Source organism: Ovis aries, chromosome 24 (genome assembly GCF_016772045.2).
Source record: "Ovis aries strain OAR_USU_Benz2616 breed Rambouillet chromosome 24, ARS-UI_Ramb_v3.0, whole genome shotgun sequence".
Lineage (NCBI taxonomy): Eukaryota > Metazoa > Chordata > Mammalia > Artiodactyla > Bovidae > Ovis > Ovis aries.
Genome location: NC_056077.1, coordinates 1310908 through 1334893, shown reverse-complemented (window position 1 = coordinate 1334893; position 23986 = coordinate 1310908). Strand labels below are relative to the sequence as shown.

The window sequence follows — 23986 nt, the reverse complement described above, 5'->3', positions numbered from 1 at the left end:
GGCCAGAGCTCAGCCCGCGGACCTCCCACCCAGATGCTGTCCCCGGCCCACCCCGATGGTCAGCTCATGTGCCTGTATGAGGCGCTGAGGTCAGCAACGACCACAGTGGGCTCCCCGCCGCCCTCTCGGGGCGCATGGCGTGCGGGCATGACGGAGTCCCACCCTTCCTCCCGGATGCTGAACACAAACAGGTAGCCCCCTCAGTCCCCTTAGGTCTCCTGGGAAGCGGACATGAACATTCTGGCTCCAGCTGAGGCAGCTGGCTTCCTGCTCCTCCACCTCTGTCCTGGGTGCAGGGCCTGCGGGGTGCCCGTTGGGCTCTCCCTCTGGACTCACCCCCCACACACACCTCCTCCGCCGGCCCCGCAGGCCCCGCCCACCAGGCCAGGCCCCCTGCATGCCGCTTGATGCCCAGTCGGGAGCCAGTCCACACAGCAAGTTAATTGTTTCCACGGTTAGGAGCCCCCCTTCCACCAATCTCCCTCAGAGAGCCCCCCAGCCTGGTCCAGCGCCTCCAGGACCCGCGCTGTCTTCATTCCGCCGGCATTTCTTGAGCTTCCTCCCTGGGGGGCCCCAGCCTCGCTGTGCGGGCCCCAGCACCGTGGCTCTGGCCTCTCCACCCTCTACGACTGCGCAGGAATCTCACGTTTTAGTCCCGTTTAGGCTCCGTGGGGCCCAAGCCTCTGCTCCTTCAAGCTGACCACCTGGCTGCCCACGGGAATATCGCTCCTCTCGTCCCCTGGTGGCTCCCTCGGCCCCCGCGGTGCCCAGACAGGTGGACCCCGGTGCCCATTGCCCAGATGAGTAACCGAGTCTGAGCCTCTGGGACACCCCCGGCCCGGGGCGGGGGGAGGGGTGCGGGGGGCGAACCAGCAGGGAACAGAAGCGGCCTCTGGCGGGGGTCCCAACATCCTTCCGGATGGCGGGGCGGACGGGGTGGGGGGGGGGGCTGCATTTTGCAGACGAGCTTCAGGGGCTCCACACCAAGGAAGATTTGGGTGGGGCCTCTCCCGGGCTTCATGCAAATGCGCCTCCGCCGTGCTGTTTAGTACCGGCGCGGGGAGCAGCCGCGCCCACACTCCGGATCTGCCGCGCCCGCCGCCGCCCACGCGCCCTGCGGAATTAGCTCGCAAATGGGAGGAACAGGTGACGGGCGCCCGCGTGGGGGAGCAGCCCCGCCGAGCGCACACACGCTGTGCGGAGCTGGAGGCGGGAGGGGGCGAGGGCCCGCGACCCCATCGACCCAGCACCGTCGAGAAGGAGTTGGTCTGCTTTCCAAAGGCACCGAGCGGGCTGCGTCGTGCTTAGCAAGAATACCGCTTCCCTGCCAGATGGGAGCAGGACGCCCGCCTCCCGGAGCCCCAGCGCCGGCTTCCTCCGCGACAGCGCCTGCTCGCTGCAGGCGCTCCCGAGGCGATGGAAGCCCCCGCTCGGCCGGCCTGCGACTTCCATCTGCCCGCGGGCGGCCGGGCTGGTGTTCCAGGGGAGGAAACACTGCCGCCGGCGCTTCCCGCTCGGGTACTGGCGCCGGGGCACCTCCCGCCGGCCCGGCTCCAAGTCCCGCAGCCCTCGGTGTGCGCCCCTCACCTGGCCGGCTCCCAAGGGCCAGCCTGAGCATCCAGACGTGCCCACTGCGCTCCCGGGGCATGCAGAGGGATCCAGAACCTTCTTAACTAAGACACCAAGAACTCGTCCCCTGCGGGTGATGCCAGCGCAGGGGGCTTATGGGCAGGGGCACCTTGGGTGGGACTTAGGGAGGCCGAGCCTGGGAGCAGCGCCTTGGCCCACAAGCCCCTCTGTCCAGCTGCCGGGGCGAGGGCCCTTCCCCTTCCCAGCCGGCCAGGGCCAGACAGCCCACGCCTCTCGGAGTGCAGACGGTGCAGCGTCCATCTTCACAGCAGCAGAGCCTGGCCTGTCCCGCCCCCGGGGCCTGCCCCACTTTCTTCCTCTGCCTGGGGCTTGGCCTGGGCGGGCCAGCAGGGTGCCTGTGAGGAAATCACAGACCCTCAGGCCTTGGCTGAGATGGCACAGATCCGCCCAGCTCACCTGGATGGTGGCGGCTGTCCTCACGGCCCCGCCGCCTCCAGCACACCCGCCTGCCCCCCAGCCCTTGTGAACGGACACTTCCCCAGATCCTCACGCAACAGAGCGCGGAGATGTCGTCCTTTCACGGGACCATGCTCATGCGGATTCCTCTCTGGGGCCTCAGGCAGCTGTGCAGGGCTCCCGGCCTCCCCAGCCCCCAGCAGAAGAAAGATGCCCGGGACACCCGGGAGTGGATAACAGGTTCTCCTCACCACTACTCACCTGTCTTCAGCGTAGTTTCTCTCCATCTGCTGAGTAGAGTGGAACCTTCCAGAATGTGGAGACTTGGTGATGTGGGCTCCCCAACTCTGGGGAGAAAAATTTCCAGAGACCCCACTTCCCATAGAGAGGTCAGCAGAATTTGGGGTTGATCTTGGAAGAAATCCTTCTGTGTGTTTTTCTCACTGCCCTGCCTTTAAAAACAAGAAAGCGAAAACCCTCATCCTGGAAGTGAACGGAGTCTTGCGAGATCCCTGCCTCTCGGGGCCCGCCCCAGAGGAGCCCGACTCCTTGTCCTAGCTGAGTTAGACCACAACGTGTGGAAAGACATTCCCTTCTTTACTTGAAGGGCATGTGGGAAGCTCCCCGTCTACCCCGTTAGCATGAGTGCTTTCCTCGGTGTGCACATGCCTGGAGCGGGCTGCCATGCCACAGGCTCGCTGCGGGAGGATGGAGCCCGTTTCAGGGGATGAGGCCCCGGTCCCCATGTCCTCTCCAGCGCTTCATGTTTTCCCTTCTCTAAATATTGGCCTTTCTGGCAGGTGCCCTCCCCACCCTTGCCCCGCCATGGCCTCTGGAGAAGGGAACTCAGCACCTGCTTAGATGTCTCTTGATCATTCGAGGTCTTGATTATCAGTGTTCCTCACCATTCTCTATTAAACAGCTCAGAGCAGGCCAACCCCCTCCCCCCAAAACAACCACTGTGCGAGGACCACCAGCCTACCACTCAGGGATGGGCAGGGTTCCCAGGGTTCCTTTGTGTCTCTGGCCCCATCAGCCACCCCTTTTCACTCCCTGCTAGGCCTGTACAGGGAGCCGTCGTCTGAGACGTATTGAAAGAGAAACAGCCTGGCTTCCTGCCCTTCTAGGGCCACTGGGCATTCATCTGGCTTCAGGCTTTGGAGAACTGAGACTTGCCCCATCTTCCCCCATTCATTCATGGATTCACAGTCAGCAAACACTCCCTGAGCATCTGGTCTGTGCCCAGAACAACCTAGGTCAAAGGTGAAGTTCAAGCACAGCCAAGGCTCTGACCCTGTTGAGCTCGTAAGGCCACCCAGGGGCTCACTGCCCGTGTTGAGATGGGGTTACCCCTCTCCTTGCCCCCATCCACACTCCGAAGTGTGTGTCTTCCATAGCAGGGCAGTGCGTGAGCTCCCACATCTGTCTGTTGGGTGACCATTGTTCAGGTTCTCCAGGGACAGAGGGCCTCCTCGGACATGTGACAGTCAGTGTTGGGAGAAACCGGGATGAGTTGAGACCCAGAGCTGTCAGGGGCTGCGCCTGAGTCCTGGCCGGGAGATTTCTACCTGCCCCAGGCATGGCTTGGGGCTGTGTCTCCTCAGTGCTGCTGCCCACTCATGCCCAGCAAGAAAAGAACCAGCCAGATGGGCCCCTGGCACTGAGTGAGTGTGCATAGGGTGGTACCATTTACAGGGCCAGCCCTGCCCAGCAGGCTGAGCCCCTGGCTGAGGTGTCATCCTAACTTCACCTCGGATCCACTCTGGGGGATGTGTTTAGTGGCTGCTCTGAACCCAGTCCTGTGCTAAGCACTGTCCACGTGCATCTCCCATGCCTCTGAGCCCTGTTCTTGGGGTGGTCCACGTCATCCTTCTCATTTTATAGCGGGACCGCAGAGGCCAGAGAGGCCCTGGGCGGGGGTGAGGGGCAAGCTCCCTGACGCCAGGCACCGGACCCCGCCGTGACGACCCTCTCTTCCTGTCTGGGGAAGGTAGACGCCTCCAGTTTCTAGAGCCAGGGTCACCCAGGCCCTCTCCACGTTCATCTCATCCCTCCCTCCCCCTCCTTTAGTGAGCCGATTTCTCAGAGGACCCCAGTGGCCCCAGAAAGGGGGGAGAAGGGAGAGGAGGCCCCCTTTTTGGGGTAATGCCCAGAGGGTCCAGGCCACCTCAGTCCCACACTCATGTCAGAGGGGACACACATCTGACACGACTGTTGTTGGGGGGGGGGGTTGTCCAGAGGCCCTGCCGCCGCCAACAGGACCAGGTCATCTGGAAGCAGGTGTGGCCTCTGCTCTATGCAGCCCTGATCTGGCAGAGCCCCCACCCTCAGAGGCAGCCAACACCCCACCTCCGCCTGTGCGGGGGCAGGGGGTGTGGCAGGGGGCTGACCCTCCCTCCTGTGAAGGTCTCAGGAGCCCAGGAGCGCCCCCCCCCCCCCCGCCCCCCGGCCCGGGCCTGGGCTTGAGTGCTGAGACCAGGGACGCAGCCTTGGGCTTTCATTCTCCGTCAGCTGGATCATGAGCTGGGCAAGCGGTCCCAGGGTGGTGCCACCTGTCCCTTAACATCCAGGGGACAAACACTTCTGGCCCCCCACACTCCCATCACCTGCGCAGGGAGACCCCTTTCTTCCCACCCCTGAGAAGACACCTCACGAGGCACAGGCCATTCTGTGAAGGAGCAGGGGGCTTCTAGCAATTACCAGCTCCAGACCCCTGGGGACCGGGTGCATGGAGGGGCCAGCTAGCCTCCTCCGCCCTCCCCGGTGCACTCCTAACTCGCAGGCTGTCTGCTTTGCCCTCCTGGAGCAGCTCAGCTTTTCTGGGTGGGAGCGCTGGGTCTGTAGGTGGCACTTTTTTTTCCTGGTGACGTCTGAATAACCATGACAGCGGCAGCGGGCGCTGGTGGAGCCTGGCTCTCGGGAGAGCTGCTTCTGGGTTTTCCAGGCTCCCTCTCCCCTCCGCGCTCGCCCCCTCTCCTGTCTTTTCCCCCTCCTCTCCTCACCTGTCTCCTCCTCTTTCCTCTCCTCTCAGTCTTTCTCCTTCTCCCCCACCCCCACCTTCTGCTTCTCACAGTGCAGGGAGTGGGATTCACCCCCTGTGCTGGCCTCTGTCCCCTGGGCCGGGAGTTGAGTCTGGAGGCCAGGACGCCCACCCCAAAGTCCCCTCTCCCGCCAAATATTTACGCTGTGTCTGCACACAAAAATTAATACATCGATTTTGTCAGCCGATTCCCACTGCCCGCGTGGCCACCACGGCAGGGCCCACGATGCCGCCCAGGCCGGCTGGTCGCGCATACAAAGCACCCGCCCGGCCATTATGATTCCGGAGCTGAAATCCACCCCTGCGTGCATCTCATCGGTCATTCAGCAGCCCTTAATGACTTGTCAGTTCCTTGCCCTGCCATTTTCTGTCTAATTAATTCTTTTATTGTGCACCGGATAAAGCAAGACAAAGGCCTCCCGGCAATAATGATTCATTAAAATGCAGCGCCTTCGCCTGCTCTTGGCCCCGCACCAGCCCGGCTGCGCTCCACCCGGCCTCCAGCACCTTAACCCTTTGCGCGGTCCGGCGGGGGGCGCCCTGGCCTGGGAGTGGGTGACCTGGGGAGGGGCCTCGCGAAGAGGTCTGTCCAAGGACCTTGTGCTTTCCCAGGGCAGCTGGAGCCCCGAGACCCCCACGTTCTGGCCTCAGCACCCCTGGGACAATGGGCTGAAGAGAACTGGGGGGCGCAGGGGGACGTCTATGGCTCACCGGACCGACCCCCCCCATCCTGGGACAGCCCTGCCCAGGCGGGCGGGAGGCAGGAAGGCGTCCTGGCATCCACCAGCCGGTCTGGGGCAGAGCTGAGGAAGTCACTGGGTGCCTGTAGGGGGATGAGGGGAGGGAAGACCCCAGGGGCAGTATGTCCGCAGGAGGGGGCTAGAGGGCTCTGGTCCTGTTTGTCCACACGCTGGCCCCGGCCTCTCTGAGTGCACCCTCAGGGCACCTTGGCAAGGCCGTCGCCACCACATGGTCATGGGCACAGAGGGCAGAGCTTCCAGCCCCCGCACAGCGACCTCCCTGCAGGCACTCAGAGCAGCAGGAGGGGTCCCAGAGGCGGGGGCTGGGAGCGGGCATCCCAGGCCCCCCGCCTTGGAATGCACATTCTCTGCCCATTTCATTTTCACTTGATTTTTTAAAGCAGCAAATCTGCCTTATTCTGCCGATGAGCATGGCGCCACATGGTGTGACTGGAGGTGGTAATGGCTCCAGAGGCCGCTCTCAAGCGTCCGCTCAGGCCCCAAACTTGCTGGTTCTGCCCAGCACGTCAGGATGTCACTTCCATCTTACAGGTGAGGCTGGAACCAGCTGGAAGAGGCACGAGAGAGGACAGCCTCAGAGCCTGGGTACCCGGCACGTGGTCCGGGATGGATGTGCTGGGCCCTCGGGACCAGGCCGCGGCGCTGCTCCCTGCTGCAGGACTGTCCTCGGTGGCAGCTGGGCCGTGGCCCCGGGTGTATTTCTGCCTTCTGCTCCTTCCCTCCATGGCTTTTCTCCTTGGAGGGCCCCCATGCCCTATCGGGGTCAGAGGCCTGAGTTTGGGGGCGGAGTGTGGCTACACGCCTCCTTCCTCGAGAAGGAACCCTCACCCTAAGTGCCTGGCAGAGCACCTCGTCTGCCCTGTCTCGGGTCTACACTGGCCCTGGGGTGAGGGGGTGGTACTTGGCACTGCTGGCTTTGTGGCGTCCAGACTGGGTCGTGGTCAGCACGGGTTTTCCATGAAGCCTGCTGGAATGTGTCCATGGAGGCCATCCACACAGGGCGTGAGGGCTTGCCCGGTGCGTGGTGGCCCTAAGTCACCACCTGGAGACACTGTCTGCCCCCGCCCCTGCCCCACCTGACGCCATGGACCAGACGTCGGGGAGGAAAGAGTGGCTCCACACCAGGCCAGGACCCTCCATCTGTAATGTCCCGTTCAGGCTGCTGTCCCGTTAAGTGTGGCCCGAAGTCACAGCAGGCTGGGTGGGTCCCGAGCCCAAGCCTCGGGATCTGCAGGTGAGCAGGCCTTCAGGCCTTCCCCAGACAGCCGCCCAGAGGGCCCAGGCCTGCCTGGGAGCTGAGGCCACATGGGCTGTGAGCTCCCATCCAAGCAGGAAGTCTCCTTCTGAGAGCCGATGTCATTCCAGGAAGGGGCCTTCCTACCTCACCTGAGCAGGGTGGGGTCGTGAAGGCCAGTTCCCCTTTCTCCTTTCACAGGGCACTCTGTTCAGCCGACACCAGAGGCAATGCTCTCGCTTCTGGTTGAGGAAGTGAAAATAGAGGAACTTCTGCCAGGCTGGCCATGGGGTGGGCCAAGGGACCAGCCTCCCGAGAATAGGACTCCGGACCAGCTCACAGCCTGGCTCTCCTGGACTCAGGGCAAGGCCAGGCGAGGCCAACCTTGAGGGAACGTTGTTAGCCAGGCTCTTGTCAAAAACCCTTCACCAGGGACTTCCCTGGGGGTCCAGTGGTTAGGACTCTTCCTTCCACTGCAGGGGGCTCGGGCTCCCTCCCTGGTGGGGGAGTTAGCATCCTGATGCCTTGTGGGATAGCCAAAAAAGAAAAAAAATTATTCTCCAGCCTGAGAACCAGGACAGGCCAGGGACCCCTCCCAGCAGCCCTGACCTCTCGGGTGTCCACCCTGGATGCCTTCTCAGAGTGTCACTGAGTGGTCCGGCATTTGGGGAAACAAAGATTCCCATCACTTCCAAGGCCCTTGGCTGTGGGCTCAGCCTGTGATGTTGGAAAATGCTCCCGGCGGGGGTGGAAGGTGAGCCACCAGCCCAGCCCCCAAAGAGGGGAGGGGGCCCCTGGAGGGGCAAGGACACAGCGTCTCCAGGCCCTAGGCCAGGCAGGGGTGGGGACTCACCTCTGAGCTTCCGGAGCTCAGAGGTCTGAAACTCATGGGAACCCCGCCCAGGGTGAGTCGGCAGGAGAAGACCAGGCCCTGGGGAGTTAACTTGCAGGAGCCCCTCCAAGTCCAGACAAAACCAGCAGAGCCGCCAGCCCTCGGGAACCAGGGCTGTTCCAGAGTAGCACAGGGGAGGCCTCCTTTCCTCTTGTCAGCAAGCTGGACGCTGGGGCCTTCCTCAATTTGGGGCATCGGTGTGAGGGCTTGGAGGGCCATATGGACTTGGACAGCCCTTGGCCGGGCCCAGGCCGGGCAGGGTTGGCTCCGTGAAGGCAGCCGGCTGTGAAGGCCGTGGGCATCCGTGAGCCTGGCTTTCTGCAGCCCCTTCCCAGACCCGCCTCACCCGGGAAGCTTGGCACACACTGGCCTCACGAACCCTCATAAATCCGGGCAGCTCTTCCCAAACGCTGCTCTTGGCAGGCCCTGGACGCAGCTCCCCAGCGCGGGGCGAGGGACGCGCCCTGGACTGCAGCCACGCGGGCGGCTGGGCTGGCAAGGGGATGGGGTGTGCGCCCCCCTGCCCGCGCCGCCCCATTAAAATTACAGAGGCAGCTGCCTGGCGTATCTCGGTTCTCATGAGAAGTATAATCTCCCTCTCAACCCTCTCAACCCAGCCGAGTCTGCGCAGCTCAGAAGTGGGCGCCTCTGGGCCTGCGAAGCCCCCACACGAGCCGCGTGTACGGGAAAGACCCCTCGCTTGTCGTCGCTCCCACAACCGTCTCTGCCTAGAAACCCTTTCTGCCCACCAGACAGCCCTGCCCAGAGCCTGCGGGGCGGCTTTTATCCAGCTCCCGGCCTGGCTCCGAGCCAGCACCCGAAAAATGCCGTCAGCCACCCAGAGACCAGCTCTGGGATTCGCCCGGGAGGAAACCGCCGCCTGAATCTGGCTCATCTGGACCGGTTTTGCCTCCTGAGGAGCCCCCCCACCACCCGCAGGAAGATGGAGGGTGGTCTGGCCAGCCGGCCTCTCCCCGGGGAGCCTGGGGCTAACCCTCACAGAGCCCCCCTTCAAAACGGGACCCCCTCGGTCTTGGAGACCCACAGCTCCCAGGCTTACAGGAAGCAACACACAAAATGCAGCCCATGTAGATAAAAAGCATTTTTTAATTTTTATCAAATCAATCTGTACAAAAGTTAGCGTTACTTGGTCAGAAAGGAGCGAAACACAGCAGGTAAGTGACAGCGAAAGTTCAAACTTGACACCAAAAAATAGATTGCATAAAAACGAGTTTGCTGCAGCCCCCTGCCCCCACCCCCAGGAAGACATATGCAAAAGAAAAAAAAACTTTCTGTTCTAGAAAAAGGTAGGAAAAAGTAGAAAAAGTAAAAAGAAGCAACATCTCAGATGTACTTAAATTTACAAAGTTTTAAAGGCACAATTTTCCAGGAAGTAGGCGGTTATCATCGCTCAGCGCACAGCGGAAGCAGAACAGGTAAATCCGGCATTTTTCTTCTAAAACTAAGAATCTAAAAACGCTTAGTGGAAAAGGTTCTAGTTTCACAGCTTGTAGGTGGCGCCTGGTTCCTAAGAGCCGAGATTAATGCGTTTCTGGAGCCACCGAGTCCCAGGAAATCCCCGCCTCCACCACTTGGCACGGCCGCTGGCAGGGATGAAATTCAGTGGCACTCTGCCTCCTAAACCTTGACTTAATGCCCGTGCCAGGGGTACCCTGACCTGATCAGAGAAACCACAAGACAAGCCCCTTCTCCTGCCTCGGGGCTCCGGCCATCTCCGGGGGACCCGGAGCTGGGGCCCTGCCACTCGGAGCAGGGACCCCCACCCTCTGCCCCGCCCACACCTCACCCTCAGCTCTCCGGCTTCTGTTTCATCTTAAACTCTACTCTCTGCACAGATTATTTCATTAATTAAAGATAAAATAACACAGAACATAAATACATTTTAACAGCTTTCAAAACAAATCAAACACATTGAAGCTTCAAAAATAAAAATTAAAAAAAATAATAAAATAAAAAGAGAGAAGTGTTAATCACAGCCAAACCTTGCTTGGAAGAACCCTAACTACAAGGAACACCTCCAGTCTAATGGGCTGGTCCCAGGAGGTGATCCCTCAGACGCCTCCCGGCCACGGGAACGTCATCCGTGGGCCCTGCGAGTTCTCAGTACCAAGGCTGGCCAGGTTCTCGGAGCTCGGGGGGCCCGGAGCCCCCGTGCCTCTTCCCTCTTTTTGTCTTTTGTGCCGTGGCTGCCACTTTGCAGCCACAGAGAGGCAACACCCAGGCTCCCATGCCTGCTTCCAAGCCGCAGTCCCCGCAAAAAGAGAGGGAAGGGAAGGAGGGCTTTGTCTGTGGATGGGGGTCTGGGAATCTGGAAGCAGAGGGGGCTCATTCACACAGCCTGGCTCCTCATGGACCTCGGCAGGCACTTGACGCAGCCGCGACTCCTGCCCTCGCTGCACCTTCCGAGCCCCTGGAGGCCTGTGTGTCTCTGCCGGGGCGAGGAGGTCCTCGGCTGGCGCCCCTCCCGCGGCCGCACCCTCAGGGTCTGGTCAGGGTGGTGTACACGGGCTGCTCCCAGTTACTGGGGGGGCTGTGGGCGGGTGGCACAGACAAGCCCCCGAGCAGAGGCGAGGCGTAGGGCCGGCGGGGCGAGTGGAAGTATGGGTACTGGTAGAGGCCAGACGGGTAGCCAGGGAACGGGCTGTAGTAGCCGGGCGCCTGCAGGTCGGTGTAGTCGCACTGCGAGCTGGTGAAGGAGCTGGCGGCCGCGGCGGGGGCGGCGGTGGTGACGCTGGCCTGCGCGCTGTAGGAGCCGTAGTCGGAGTGGCCCGGGGAGCCGTGCGACTGGTCCCCGTAGTGCCCGGGGCTCAGCTGCTCCGTCTTGATGTGCGGCCGTGGGGGGCCTGCCTCAGTGGGCGACGCGGAGGCCGATGGTGTGCCCTTGTGAGCCCACACGGGGGATGCCCCGATGCTGGCCGCCCCAGAATGCGAGTAGGACGCGCCCCCATAGGAGCCGGCCGCCGCGGGCTGGCCAGGCTCGGCGGGCAGGGCCGAGTGGCCGTTGAGGGGCAGGTACTGGTCGAACTCGTGGACATCGAAGGTGTCCATGTTCCCGATGACCTCACTGCTCAGCTCGGAGATGTCCACGTTGCTGAAGTCGATGTTCTGACGCCCGCTGTCCACCAGGCGGCGGCCTTCCAGCTTCAGCTCCTGCTTGCCCCCATGGTGCAGGTCAGTCTTGGGGGTGGTGGGCGGGGTGGGCGGCCCGTGGGTCTGCCCTGGGGACAGAGCACATTTCAAGGATGAATGCCCCTTCTGTAGGGGGCGGCTGGGCTGGCGACACACACATGGGAGGAAAACCCGCCCCGCTAACTGCCGCAGGTAGGAATCAACGGCTTTTTGTTCCCGTATATTTCCCAGAAATTCCAGCAAAGCCAGACCCAGACCTCACTCCGCAGCCAAGGAAATTCCGTTAAGCACTGTTCTAGGGGAAGACCTGGGGCCAGGGAGGCCCCGTCGTGACCACCAAGGTGGGGGTGGTGGGGAGGAGAGGAAGCGCCCAGTCCCCCACCCATGGCAACCACAGGGTCCACACCAAACCTGTCTCCCCAGGCCCACTGCTTTTGCCAGCTCGACTGAGACTGCTCAGCTGGCCGGGATTCCACCCAGGTCAGTCTGATCCTGAAACTGAGCTGCTGACCACCAGCCCAGCAGCATGAGTGAACCCGAGGTCAGAACCAGTAAAAAGGCCAGGGGAGCAGAAAGGCCTTCCTGAAGGACAGAAAATGCCCAGGTCACAGGGCACTGGGCCAGGATGAGCTCTGAGGCGCCCAGTGTCAGAGGAGGCCGAGCAGGCCCCGTGGGTGTTGGAATAGCTGCCTCTCGCGGCTATGGGGCTTTCTCAGGGGACCCGGGGAAGGCCTGGTTCTCTTGAGGGCTGTGACCTGCTCACTGGCCCCAGGAGCCCACCTGTGTGGTCACTGTGATGGTGCGCGTCCCCCAGGCCGGCGTCGGTCTTGTACACGCCGCCCGGGTGGTGGCCCAGCTCAGCTCCCGAGTCCGAGTCGCTCTGGCCAGTCTTCACGCTCTTCCTGCGGCGCGGCTGGTACTTGTAATCCGGGTGGTCCTTCTTGTGCTGGACACGCAGCCGCTCCGCCTCCTCCACAAAAGGGCGCTTCTCACTCTCACTCAGCAGGCTGCGGGACAGAGGGCAGGGGCGGGATGAGCAGGCAGCCGACACCGCACCGATGAGCCTGGGAGGTCCAGGGGAGCTGTGTGCCTGCCTGCGCCTCTCTGGGGGTGGGGGCCCTAGGCCGTGCGCCCCTGCTCCGAGGATGGGCGGGAGTAAGCCCGGGGCGATCGGTGGAATGAGCCAGGAAAGACTCAGGTCCTCTCGCTTCCATCTTCCCCCTCTTACTTCCCCTCCCTGAGCCTGTTTGTTCCCTCCCTTTGGGACTTTCTAAGGCAGGCGGGTGCAGAGGCCAGGACCCAGCTGAGCATACACTTGGACAAAGGGAGGCTTCCTGGGAGCCAAGCTGAGACTCCGGACAGCTTGGCTTCCCAGGGCTCCAGAAACACTGGCATGACCCAATGGTCCTCACTGAGGCTCACACACCGGCCCCTCATACCCTTCCAGAGCTCCCCTCTAACTGCCTGTGGGCCAGGGTCTGGGGGCACAGCACCAACTGGACAGGGGCAGGAGCACAGAAGACACAAACACAAGGTCTGAGTGCCCACTCGCAAGGTGAGGGGCAGGAAAGGGGACCAGTGCCCTGACCCCAAAGCCGTCCACTGTCAAGCCCAATAGAGAGCATTTGGTGGGGGTGGGCTGTCCCGAACCAACAGCAGTACTGTCGCCGAGGCCCACTACCGCCGTAGGGCAGCTACTTTCTACAGAATGGCCAGACTCATCACGCCAGCGCGGGCAACCGCGCTGAACACCCTCTGAGTTCTCCTCTGCCCCCGCTGAGGGTGCAGAGGTTGAGAAGAGGGAGAAGCTGCAGGGAGATGCCGGCGGGCAAACCACACCCTTCCATCTGCCTCTAGACTCCTGCATTGGGGTGGTTGTGGCGTCATTACCAAGGAGAGGGCACCTCCAGAGATGGGTCCTGCTTCTACAAAGAGGCCACTTCCCACTGGGAGGGACAGGCCTCCAGGCTCTGGGGCCATTCACAGCTGAGGTCCCCTAACGCAGCCTGCCAGTCATGGCCTAGAGGGGCTTGTTTCTGGACTCCGGGCATGTTCTCCGGCGCACACTCCTCCCGCTGCCCTCTGCCTGCCCAGTCTGTCCTGTACCCCGCACCCGACCCGGCTGGCCAGATCGGGTTTTTCCACTAGGACTCGCCCTGGGAACAGCCACTGGGAGAAGGGCCGAGGCCGGGCGCTGCGCCACCTCCCAGCTCCAGGCACCCCAGGGCCCGGTCCCCGCCCCCAGCCTGAGGACAGGCACTCACCGCCACAGCTTGCCCAGCGTCTTGCTGAGCTCGGCGTTGTGCAGGTGCGGGTACTGATCCGCCAGCTTGCGGCGCGCCGCCTGCGCCCACACCATGAAGGCGTTCATGGGCCGCTTCACGTGCGGCTTGGCCTTGAGCGCGCCGCCGCCGCCGCCACGCACGGGCATGGGCACCAGGCTCCAGTCGTAGCCCTTGAGCACCTGCGACACGGCGTCGCGGATGCAGGCAGGGAAGCGCTCATCCGCCGCCTCGGCAGCGTCGCCCCGGCCGCCGCCCCCCGCGCCCGCCGCGCGGCCCAGACCCTCGGAACCGGTGGGCGAGGGCGGCGCATCCGAGTCCGAGTCCTCCACGTGCGACATGGAGCTCGCAGTGCCAGACGGGCTGCAGGGCGGCTGGGCGCGGGCCTCGCTCATGTCCAGCATCGGGGCCGCGCGCGGAGAAGCGCGCACCAGGGAGGCGCACCGGGTCGATGGCCGCTGCGCTGCAGCCGCTCTGGGATCCGAAGTTGCCGTGCTGTGACCCGACCCCAGCCCGCTCACAGCCGCCACTGCCGCCGGAGATCGGTCCCCGCGGGGCGACCCGCAACAAGTTTCTTTAAGCAGCGGCCACAAGGCTCCGCCCTCCGCCCGGCTCCCCATTGGCCGGCACGCACCCCACTGTCGCCGGGGGCGGAGCTTGGCCGCCCCCCGCCCCCTCCCCCCACCTTAAAGAAAGCGCCGCGATTCCCGCGGCGCCCCCGCCCGCCCCGCCTGGCGCCGCACCACGTGGGGCCGGCGCGCCCGGCAGCCGAGGATCGGAGGCCGGACTGTGCATCACGCCGCGGGCCCCTCTTCCAGAAGGGGAGGGAAGGGGAAGGGGGCAGCGGCGGGGAGCGCCGGGCGCTCGGGGCGCCCTGGGCCTGCCGGGGTGCTCGGCGGCGCTCCCTCTGCTGGCGCGTCCGGGCCCCGGGCCCAGCCCCCAGCTCCCTGCCCCCGCTGCCCGCTGCGCGAGGAGGCGGGCCCTCAGAAGCCGCCCCCGCCACCTCCCTCCCAGGCCTGCGTCGAGCCCCGACGTCTTGCCCACAGGCCAGAGGCGCCGGGGTCAACTGCCCGCCAGCCTGCGGCCCAGGGCGGTGGTCGGCTCCCCGCCCGCAAGGCCGGCGCGAAGTGGAGGAGCCTCCCGCGCGCCAGTCTGCACGCCGCGCACGTCCAGGTAACGCGCGCTCAGGGGACACGGCTCGGAGCTGGGCGACCTCAGGACCGGTCCCGTCCCGGCGTGGAAAGTGCGGCGGGGGCGCGGCCGCGGGAGCAGAGGCGGCCAAAGTGGGCGGGAGCGCTGGGCGGGGCCTGGGCTGACCCTCGCTGCCGAGTCCCTAGGGCGGCCTGGCGGATGGCGTGGCCGGACGCGGGGGCCCAGGGCCTTTCCGGACGTGATCCGGGGGTTGGGGGCACCGGGGCCGTCCGGCGGGGCGGTCCTGGGTGGTCTGGCGGAGGCGGAGGTCGCTCCGGGCGCCTGGAGTGGAGGAGGTGGGCGCGCCAGCCAAGGAGAGAAGGGGGCGGGGTGTGCCGCCCTGGTGGGGACCGCGGGGTCGGAGAGGGGACATTTCCCCGGAGGCAAGCGCCGGGCCGCAGCTCCGAGTCCCCGCCCGAGGCCGCCCCCGCGAGTTGGCGGCGGGCCCGGCGGTCCCCGAGGGCGGCTCGGATTCTTTCGCCAAACCCGCCCTGAGACGACGGACCAGCCGCCCAGGCTTCGCCAGACTGCACCCCTTGGGCAGCCAACTCTGAACGCGCCTGTCTCCGAACTTGGGGCCCGCCCGACCCGAGTGACCCAAGGCAAGGGTGCCCAGTCCGCAGCCACGCACCTCCAGTTCGGGTCATGATTCCCTGACTAGCAGCGGTGCAGCCTAAGGAGTGGAAGGGGCTGGCGGTTAGCTCCAAATTGAAAGTCGGTGATGCTTTTACCAATCTGAGGGCTGCCGCTGAGCCTCTGACCCTTGCAGGGAGAGCCTCTTGCCCTCTCCCCACTCCCTTAGCCAGACGGTGCCCCCAGTGCCTGGTCCCTCCCCCTTCCTACCCACAGAGCCCGAGCATCTGGCCTGTGACCCCCTTAGAAATGAGGATTCTGCACACTTGGCCTTGGAGAAGACCTAGTTTCAGGCAGACGCCAATAGGGCGCCGGGGGCTGCCTGGACCCCACAGCCTCACATCTGGAGCCGCTGGCACTAGGGCCCAGAGGCAGGTCCCCGCCACCTTTGGGTCAGGGACGGGCTGCCCCACTTGACCCGGGTCAGTGACCCTGACCTCCAGTCTCCCAGGAAAGCACCCTGAGTGAGGCGCCTTGCTCTAAGGGCGCTGGAGAAGGCCCCAACGATGGAGGGAGAGCCGGCCTCCAGAGGGGCCTGTCCCTGCGCTTCCCCTACCGTCGCCTGCCCATCTCTGCAGAGTCACATTCCGCTTGTCATGGTGGCTTCCCTCCTGAGGCCCTGCCCTCCTCTTAGGGCCCCACCCTACAGCCAGAGGCCCAAGCCGGGGGGTGGGGGGGGGGTACCCCAGGGCAACCGCTGGACTTCTGGCCCATAGGGACCCAGGCACCCTGTAGACATGGGGTTGACGTGGGGGGAAGGCAGCGGGGATGACAGACCTGCCCTAGGAACCGGATCCCACCCCCCTGTACTGGGTGTGCCCTTGGGCACCAGGTCTGTGTTTCCATGAAGAGGAGAATGGAGCCCAGGCTGCGCTGGGCACACTGGGCAGGGTGGCCTCTCTCTGCTCCCACCGACCCGTGGAGGGGCGCTGCACAGCTAGGACACAGACCAGTGACCACTGGGGCCCTGGAGGAAAATAGTCTGAGCTAGAGGAGCCCAGTGCCTGACCCAGGCCACGGCATGTGGCATGTGGCCACCCTGGGCGCCCCCGGGCTGCAGTGGCCGGGACCGACACAGTGCTGTGGGCAGCTTGTCGCGTATGTGCAGGTCACCGTTCCCCGTGACGGGGCAGCAGACCCCTGCCCAGGCTCGGCTCGTCCCGGCTGCTGACGCCCAGGAGTGCCCCCAAAGCCCCCTGGCTGGCGTGAAGGCTGTAAAATTCTCCGGGTGCGCTCCAGCCCCACCCATGGTGCTGACCTGGGTTCGTCTCCTGAGCTGCCAGGCAGCCCCTGAGTGGACCCGGGATGAGGCCTGCAGAGGAGGCGGGGCCACAGCTGGTTCCTGTACTGATGAGGCACCCACTGTGTGCGGCGGCCTTTCTGGGCAACACACAGTCCCAGCCCAGAAGGTGCTGGCGTCTGAGAAGGGCCAACACACCAAGCTTCGAGAACTCACCATGGGTGGGCATGGGTGTGGGCGGGGTGGTCCAGGAAGGCAGCTCTGAGGAGGTGACAAGTTGAGCCCTGAAGCTTCTGACTGATCAGAGAGGAAAGAACATGATGGGGAGGGGACACGGAGCATGTGCCAAGGCCTCGGGGCAGCAAAAAGCACCAGTGGTCTGTGAACACAGCGAGGTGGGGGCGGCTCCCAGTTCCCCTCCTGGCCCCCCGCCTTCTCTTAGCTCTTCCTTCCTGTCCCGCCCACCCCAGTCCACACACTGCACCTTTACGGAGTGGGCTGTGCCGTTTCAGGGAGATGATCTGAAAGGCCAGGTTTGGAGCAGCACCCTGACCCTCGACCACCAGCCTGGGAACACTAATGTAAGCAAGGTTTCTGGGCCTGCATCCCCTGGCAGAGGCTCCAGGGCCCTGCAGAAAAGTGAATGTGGGCTGCCACGCGCCCCCGTGCCTATGAGGCCTGCCAGCGGAGGGCTGGAGAGCTGCAGGGCAACCCCTTCCAGGTCCAGAGACCCCCCCAGCCCACCCACCGCAGCTGCCGGACCTGCTTGGGAAGTCCCTGTCTGAATGGGCTGCTGAGGGTCCCAGGCCACTGCAGAGAAGGGCACCCTGCCTGTCCCCGCCCATGCCCTGGCTAGCTCTTCTCGCCGACGGTCAGGGAAACCATGTCTGTAGTTGGCCTGGGGGGCCGGCCATGTGGGCCCCTGAGCTCCAGCGGCCGTGTTTCCTCTGTGTGTCCGCAGCCCCGGCCTGGGCCTCCTGGCAAGCGGCCCGAGGCAGTTGGCATGCCATCCTGAGAACCCCAGCTGAACCTCAGGGATTAATTGGTACTTTTAATTACTGGCCGGGCTGCAGACACCAAACGCCCAGGCCAGATATGAGGGGGCAGCTCTGAGCAGAGGCCTCGTGGAGGCAGCCTCATCCTAGCCCACCAGGTCCTGGAGAGAGAAGACAGGCACCCCAGGGCTCCAGCATCCCTGGTGACAGACCCTTGGAGCTCGGAGCCAAGACTTATGCTCAGCCCCCTCCCCAGCATCGTTGCCAACTGCTGTGGAAGTTCTGGTCTGGGTGGAAACTGACCCCTGGGTTGGACTGGTGTCCCCCCGGGGTGGGTAGTGGTGGCCCTCGTCACTCTGTGTGGAGGACTCGAGAAGGTCACACCTGGATCTTCCCGTCTCTGCCCATAGGGTAGGATGTTCGGGGCTTCCTGTGGTTGGCGCCAGTCCTGAGCAATCGCTGCTTCCGACGGGCACCTCTTCAGGTGCCTCCCGGCCTCCAGGCACAGGGCCCAGCCCAGGCTACCCCTCTGTGCCTTGTCACCAGCTCCAAGGCCTCCTGAAGAATAAACCCACAGCATCTGGGTGTGCCTGCCAGCTGCCAGTGGGAGCCCCGTGCTGTGGCCGTTCTTCTGTGGGGAGGGACGATGCTCAACCCAAGGAGATGGGCCCCCGCGCTCAGTGTCTGCCCGGTGAGATGCGTGCACAGGTGTGTCGGGACAGCTGCGGTCTCTGCTCCGCCTCCGCTCACCACCCCCCAACCCTGGGTCCCCGAGCCTCCGGCTGTGCCCGTCCATCTCTCTCCAGCCAGCAGGCTTGGAGCTGGCTCCATCCACGGCCGTTAGGTCTCCGATGGTGGGAAGAGGGTGATTCTGCTGCCAAAGCCGCCTTCAGGCAGGGTCCCTGGGGTAGAGGGAGCCCCAGGGGGTCTGGCCAGGGCCGGCAGCATCTCTCCTGGAGTAACTGGGCGCCGAGGAGGCATTGGGATCTGCCTGCCTCTGGACGGCCCCTCCCATCAGCTGGTAAATCTACCCCCTGTCCCTGCAGAAGGGCTCTGCTTGCCACTGGACTCCTGGATCTCCGGACCCCAGCCCTATTCTGGGCCCTCGCCCCTGGGACCCCAGAGATGGGACTGGAGGGACTTCCTCAATCCACCTGCAGGAGGGGACCAGTTGAAACTGACTTCAGAAAAACAGCTTTCTGAGCCCAAACAGGCTGCCAAGAGCTATGCTTTTCCCTCCAAGCTTGACTTTCTGATTTAATGAGGCTTCTTGTCCAAGTTGGGCTTCCCTTGAGGCTCAGCTGATAAAGAATCTGCCTGCAATGCGGGAGACCTGGGATCACTCCCTGGGTTGGGAAGATCCCCTGGAGAAGGAAAAGGCTACCCACTCCAGTATTCTGGCCTGGACAGTTCTGTGGACTGTATAGTCCATGGGGTCACAGAATCAGACACGACTGAGCGACTTTCACTCACTCACTTGTCCAAGTTGGGCTTCCCAGGTGCTTCAGCGGGTAAAGAATCCTCCTGCCAATGCAGGAGACCCAGGAGATGCTGGTTTGATCCCTGGGTTGGAAAGATCCCCTGGAGAAGGAACTGGCAACCTACTCCAGTATTCTTGCCCGGGAAATCCCATGGACAGAGGAGCCTGGTGGACTACAGTCCATGGGGTCACAGAGTCGAACCTGACTGAGCAACAGAGCACGCACTTTGTCCAAGTTGAGCCGCTCAGCACCAGCCTGTGTCAGGTGAGCCTAGGGTGGGCCAGCATGGCTGGAAGTAGACACGTCACAGAGAAAACCCCCTTTCCTAGTAAGGGGCTCCTGCTGGCCGGGCCCAAGACACCTCTGGAAGTTTTCACAGACCCACCAGTGTCCAAGGCAAGTTAAAGCACACTCTGTCACAGATTTTCACTCAGGTGTTTGTCTTTCTGAGCACGGTGAAGGGGGTTTAACCACGGTGTTCTCCAGAGGAAGATGCTGGGGGGTTGCGGTTCTCCTGCAGGGAGATGGAAGGTGCTCAGAAGCGGGCGAGGCAGAGCCTTGCCTCTGGGGCACCAGGCTGAGGCAGAGCCCTCGGGGCGTCCGGGTCTGGTGGGGCAGCAGCCGGCTCACCCACTTCCTGGTGGGACGCATGCAGGATACGAGCGGCAGCCGCCTGCTCCTGTACCCGGGGCCCCAGGACTGCGAGATGGGGGCCAGCTTTGCTGCTCACACTGGTGGTCACCGCCCAGTCACCTGGTGTCAGCTTGAGAAGGAATCGGCTCCCTGGCCAGGCATGAGTGGGGTGCCAGCCAGTCATCAGAGGAGGTAGCTGGAGGCCCGGGGGCAGATGGATCGCAGCCTCCTAACGGCTGGGCCGCTGCTCCCTCTCCGAAGCCCCTGGACACGGGGCCCTGTGCAGGCTGTGTGGAGCTGAGTGCCAAGGGGCCTGGATGCACCAACTCCGCAGGCTTTGACCATGGAACCCCTGGACGTCCACTGGAGAATCAACCTGAGAGGTTAGAGGCAGTCTCCCGCAGCTTTCAACACTGTTGTTGAGAAACGGAGAGCCCCCGCGGCCACTGAGCAGGTCTGTGAGTTTAGATCGGGGTGAGTGTCTTGTGTTTCGTCACAGTGTTTCTGCAAACACTTCCAGGGCTTCCAGGCCAGACCTGCGTTGGTGCTGGGACAGCAGATGACACTCATGGGGTCGGCCCTGCAGAGGCTTGGCCTGCGAAGCATTCCAGGAGGTGTGGCTGGAGATGTTCCAGCCGGCCTGTGAACGGGAGCTGCAGGCTCGTCCCCGCCCGGCCTCCTGCCCTGGGGGGCTGTGGGGCTCCCCCAGGGGGCATCAGGGGCCCTTCAAGGAGGGTGCTCCCAGCCACAGGTCCTGATGCCATCCTCTGGCCTCTAGCTCGGGCAAGTTCTGGAATTACTCTGGGCAGCACGGGGCCCGTGACACCTGTGGGAGTGACCCTGCTCCGTAGGATGCTGGGTGTGCCGCGGACAGCACGCCACGTGTCTTGCGTCCTCCCTGTGAACTCCGTCACAGGAAGCTGGCTGCTCTCCGGGCACGTCGCCCGTGGGCAGGTCCACTGGGCGTCCTGCAGGAGAGCCCATGACAGCAGTGCTGCTCGCCCCTTCCAGAGATGCAGACTCTTTCACCACTGGGCGAGAGTCACAGGAAGGCACAACCAGGCGAGGGCTGGCCCTGGACACAGGTCCCCCCACCCAGCCCTCAGCACCCCAAGGTCTGGGCCACATCAGGGGCCCTGGAGGCAGGTCCCTTCAGGAGCCAGGCAGGGAGGTGGGCGTGGAGGCCGCTGTGGGGGAGGCTGTAAGGCGCCTGAGCCAGGCGGCTGGGGAGCCCACTGACAGTGACCTGTGGCTTTGAAGCTGTTTGTTATGTGGCATTACTGTAGGGTTTGGTAACTGATACAGTCCCATGGGCCAGATTCACCTATGGGGGTCCTGATTGTGACCTTGGAGGTTTCCAAGACTTTTTCCCATTCAGAATGTGATTCCACAAGAAGAGCTTAACTGTCTGTTCTCTTCCCTCCAGGGCTGTACAGCCAGAGAGGGTAACTTTCTGCCCATTCTGCCTGGCAATAGTCATGTCCCACCGCCCTGCAGGGCCGCCCAGGGCTGGGCTCCTCTGGGGGTGCAGGGTAGACTGCCCGAGCCACAGGGACGGGAGACAGCAAGCCAAGCAGAACAGCCGCCTGTGAGTCACCGTTCCAGAACCACCACAAATGGCCCGCACCTGCTCGCCCACCCCTTCCCACACCTGCCAGCCTCACCAGGGGCTTTTGGCCGCTGGACACAGTGGGGCTGGCGCACACTGACCACCTCCAGAAGACAGTGACAGATGTCAGCGCCAGCAAGTCCTGCCCCTCCTGTCAGCAGATGTCAAGATATGAAAAATTGGGGTAAATGAAGGGTGCACGATTAGATTCGGGTGCAAGCTGGGTTCTTGTGGGTGCCAGAGACAGCTGCAAAGGCATGTCAGGGACAGTTGCCCTGATGCAGTGGGGGCTGCCCAGCCCGGGTGCCCGGGGACAGCTGGACGAGGTGCCGACGTGGCCCGCCCTCCGTGGAGCCGCCCTGCAGCTGCTGGGAGCACCGCCAGGCATGAGCCTTGTGCCCCGGCTCCGGGCCCACCCCAGGGTTCCCAGGACCCCAGCCTATCTCGAGCTGATGGCTCTTCTCAGGGGGCCCCTGTTCTCTTCTCCCCTTCTTTCTGGGCCCTTTCTGGTTCTGTCCAGGAGGGGTTGGCTCCAGATCTTCCTGCAACCAGCCCAGAGGGCAGTCAGGCCTCTTCTCAGCACCTCTGGCCTCTCTCGTATCTTTTTGACTTACTTTCATACAGTTATTTGCTTGTAAATGTGGGTTCAGGAGCCTCTCCAGGCCCTGGCTTTGGCGAGCTCCATCAGTGCTCGTGCAGGCGTGAGCTGGAGAGCCAGAGAAGGCACCTCAGAGCACCATCCAGCACCAGGCCCGCGGCCTGGCCCGCGGTGCAGAAGAAGGTTTGTTTTTGAGTGGGTCACAATAATATCTAATATCATTTTACAACTGTTAGCCACTCCCAATACTTTGGCCACCTGATGTGAAGAGCCAGCTCATTGGAAAAGACCCTGACGCTGGGAAAGATTGAAGGCAGGAGGAGAAGGGGACAACAGAGGATGAGATGGTTGGATGGCATCACCGACTAGATGGACATGAGTTTGAGCAAGCTCTGGGAGTTGGTGATGGACAGGCCTGGTGTGCTACAGTCCATGGGGTCACCAAGAGACACGACTGAGTGACTCAGTAACAACAATATAGATCAAGATATGTTTAGTATAAATGACAAGACCTATTGTGACTGGTAAAGCAGTGCCTTTTTAATTGATTCTGAAACTAGGACCAGAGCAGTTTTTTTGTTTGTTTTTGTGAAACCCACATAGTGTAGAAGTAAGTATGTTTAGGCACACAATTCAGTAGCATATTGTACACTCGCCATGTTCTGCACCACCTCTCTATAGAATGTTTCCCTCATCCCACAAGGAAACCCTGCCCCTGTGAGCAGTCTCACCCCCCACACCACTCCCTGGGAGCCCCTGGTCCACTTACTTTCTCTGTGGATGGACTTCCTCTGGGCGTTCCATATGAATGGTCTCGTATAATACGTAGCTTTATGTGTCTGAATTCTCTCACTGCACACATTTTCAGGGTCCGTCTATGTTGTAGATACACCAGTACCTATCTCTTGTTTTATGGCTGAATAATACACCAGTGCACATTTTATTAAATTCAGGTTGAAACAGGCGAGAACTTGACTCTGGCTGGCCTTTCTACGGCCAGGTCCTGCTCGACAACGTTCATTCCCATGGAGGTTCTAGACTCTCAGATGGACTGGACCTCTGTGGTCAGCTCAGGAAGGAGGACCCTGGAGGGGACATGAGAACATGAGCTCCAAGAAGAACTCTCTGGTGGCCTCGCCCACCCTGGGCAGACCCGAAGAGGGAGCCCAGAGCCCCGGGAGCTGGAGGCTGGACAAGGGGCCCTTTTCTGCTCTGCACAATGTCCCATTGTGCCCTTCTGAGGGGGGGGACAATGCAGCGCCGGCCAGGGTAGGCTGAGGACAAAGAGCCCTTTGTGGTTCCATCCCCACCTGAAAGGCAGCGCCTGGGGTCCCACCTGACAGCAGCGTGGCCCTCCTCGCCCCCGGCCCCTGCGCTGCTCCCACCGCTCAGACCCCTCGGTGAGGACCCAGGGACGCTGGACCCTCCCCCGCTCTCCCCAGATGGCTGCATGGGCTCATCGCCCACTGCGGGGGGTGACAAGGCAGGATGGGGGAAGTGCTGTGTGTGGGTTCCTGTGGAAGGACCTGGAAGCAGGGCCTGAGCAGGTCCTCGGGCACGCGCTTCCCTGCTGGGCGCTTTCCACCTCGCGGGTGACTGCACCTCTGTAGGAACTCTTAGAGGTGCTACTCTACAGACGAGGTCTGAAGGCTTTTCATGGAAAAGAAAAGGGAGCCTTTTAAAAGAAACACACACGGTAAGGCGCACGTGTGTACGGACGCTCAGTCATCCAGTTGTGTCCAGCTCTTCGCAATCCCATGAGCTGTAGCTCCTCTGTCCGTAGAATTCTCCAGGCACGAACACTGGAGTGGGTAGCCATCTCCTTCTCCAGGACATCTTCCCAACCCAGGGATTGAACCCGAGTCTCCTGCATTGCATGTGGATTGTTTATCACTGAACCACCAGGGAAGCCCAGTTCAGCTCAGTCGCTCAAAATGCTATCAACACCAACAGTGGAGGCTCGGGCGGCGGTGGCGGGGGGGTGGGGGGGGGGCGGTCCAGAAGTTGCTGATCAAGCGTATCTGGGAGAGCCTCTGTTCAGAGGCAGCCCCTCTCCTCATGGAGTCCACATGATGGGTGGTGAAGATGGAATTAAACAAGCCAGAAAAAACTGGTCATTTGACCACATAACTATTGGTAACACACCAAACACTAGGAACAAGACATAAAAAACCCTGAATGAGCATTTGTAACACACATAG

The 23986-nt window shown here is 62.7% G+C and overlaps 1 protein-coding gene across 1 annotated transcript; it reads right to left on the bottom strand.

Moving 5' to 3' along the window:
* Positions 1 to 9062: 9062 nt before the first annotated feature.
* On the bottom strand, positions 9063 to 13956 carry SOX8 (SRY-box transcription factor 8). Its single transcript, XM_027961341.2, has 3 exons — positions 13388 to 13956; positions 11904 to 12130; positions 9063 to 11212 (listed from the first exon to the last, which is right to left on the bottom strand). Exons 1-3 carry the CDS (start codon positions 13807 to 13809, stop codon positions 10473 to 10475), a joined length of 1389 nt encoding a protein of 462 aa, XP_027817142.1. The 5' UTR covers positions 13810 to 13956; the 3' UTR covers positions 9063 to 10472.
* Positions 13957 to 23986: the final 10030 nt, after the last annotated feature.

Coding starts and splice junctions, on each gene's coding strand:
- SOX8 (XM_027961341.2), bottom strand. CDS start 13,809: ATGCTGGACATGAGCGAGGCCCGCGCCCAGCCGCCCTGCAGCCCGTCT. Junction 12,131..13,387: donor ACGCTGGGCAAGCTGTGGCG/GTGAGTGCCTGT, acceptor TCTGTCCCGCAG/CCTGCTGAGTGAGAGTGAGA. Junction 11,213..11,903: donor CCATCACAGTGACCACACAG/GTGGGCTCCTGG, acceptor CTCTGTCCCCAG/GGCAGACCCACGGGCCGCCC.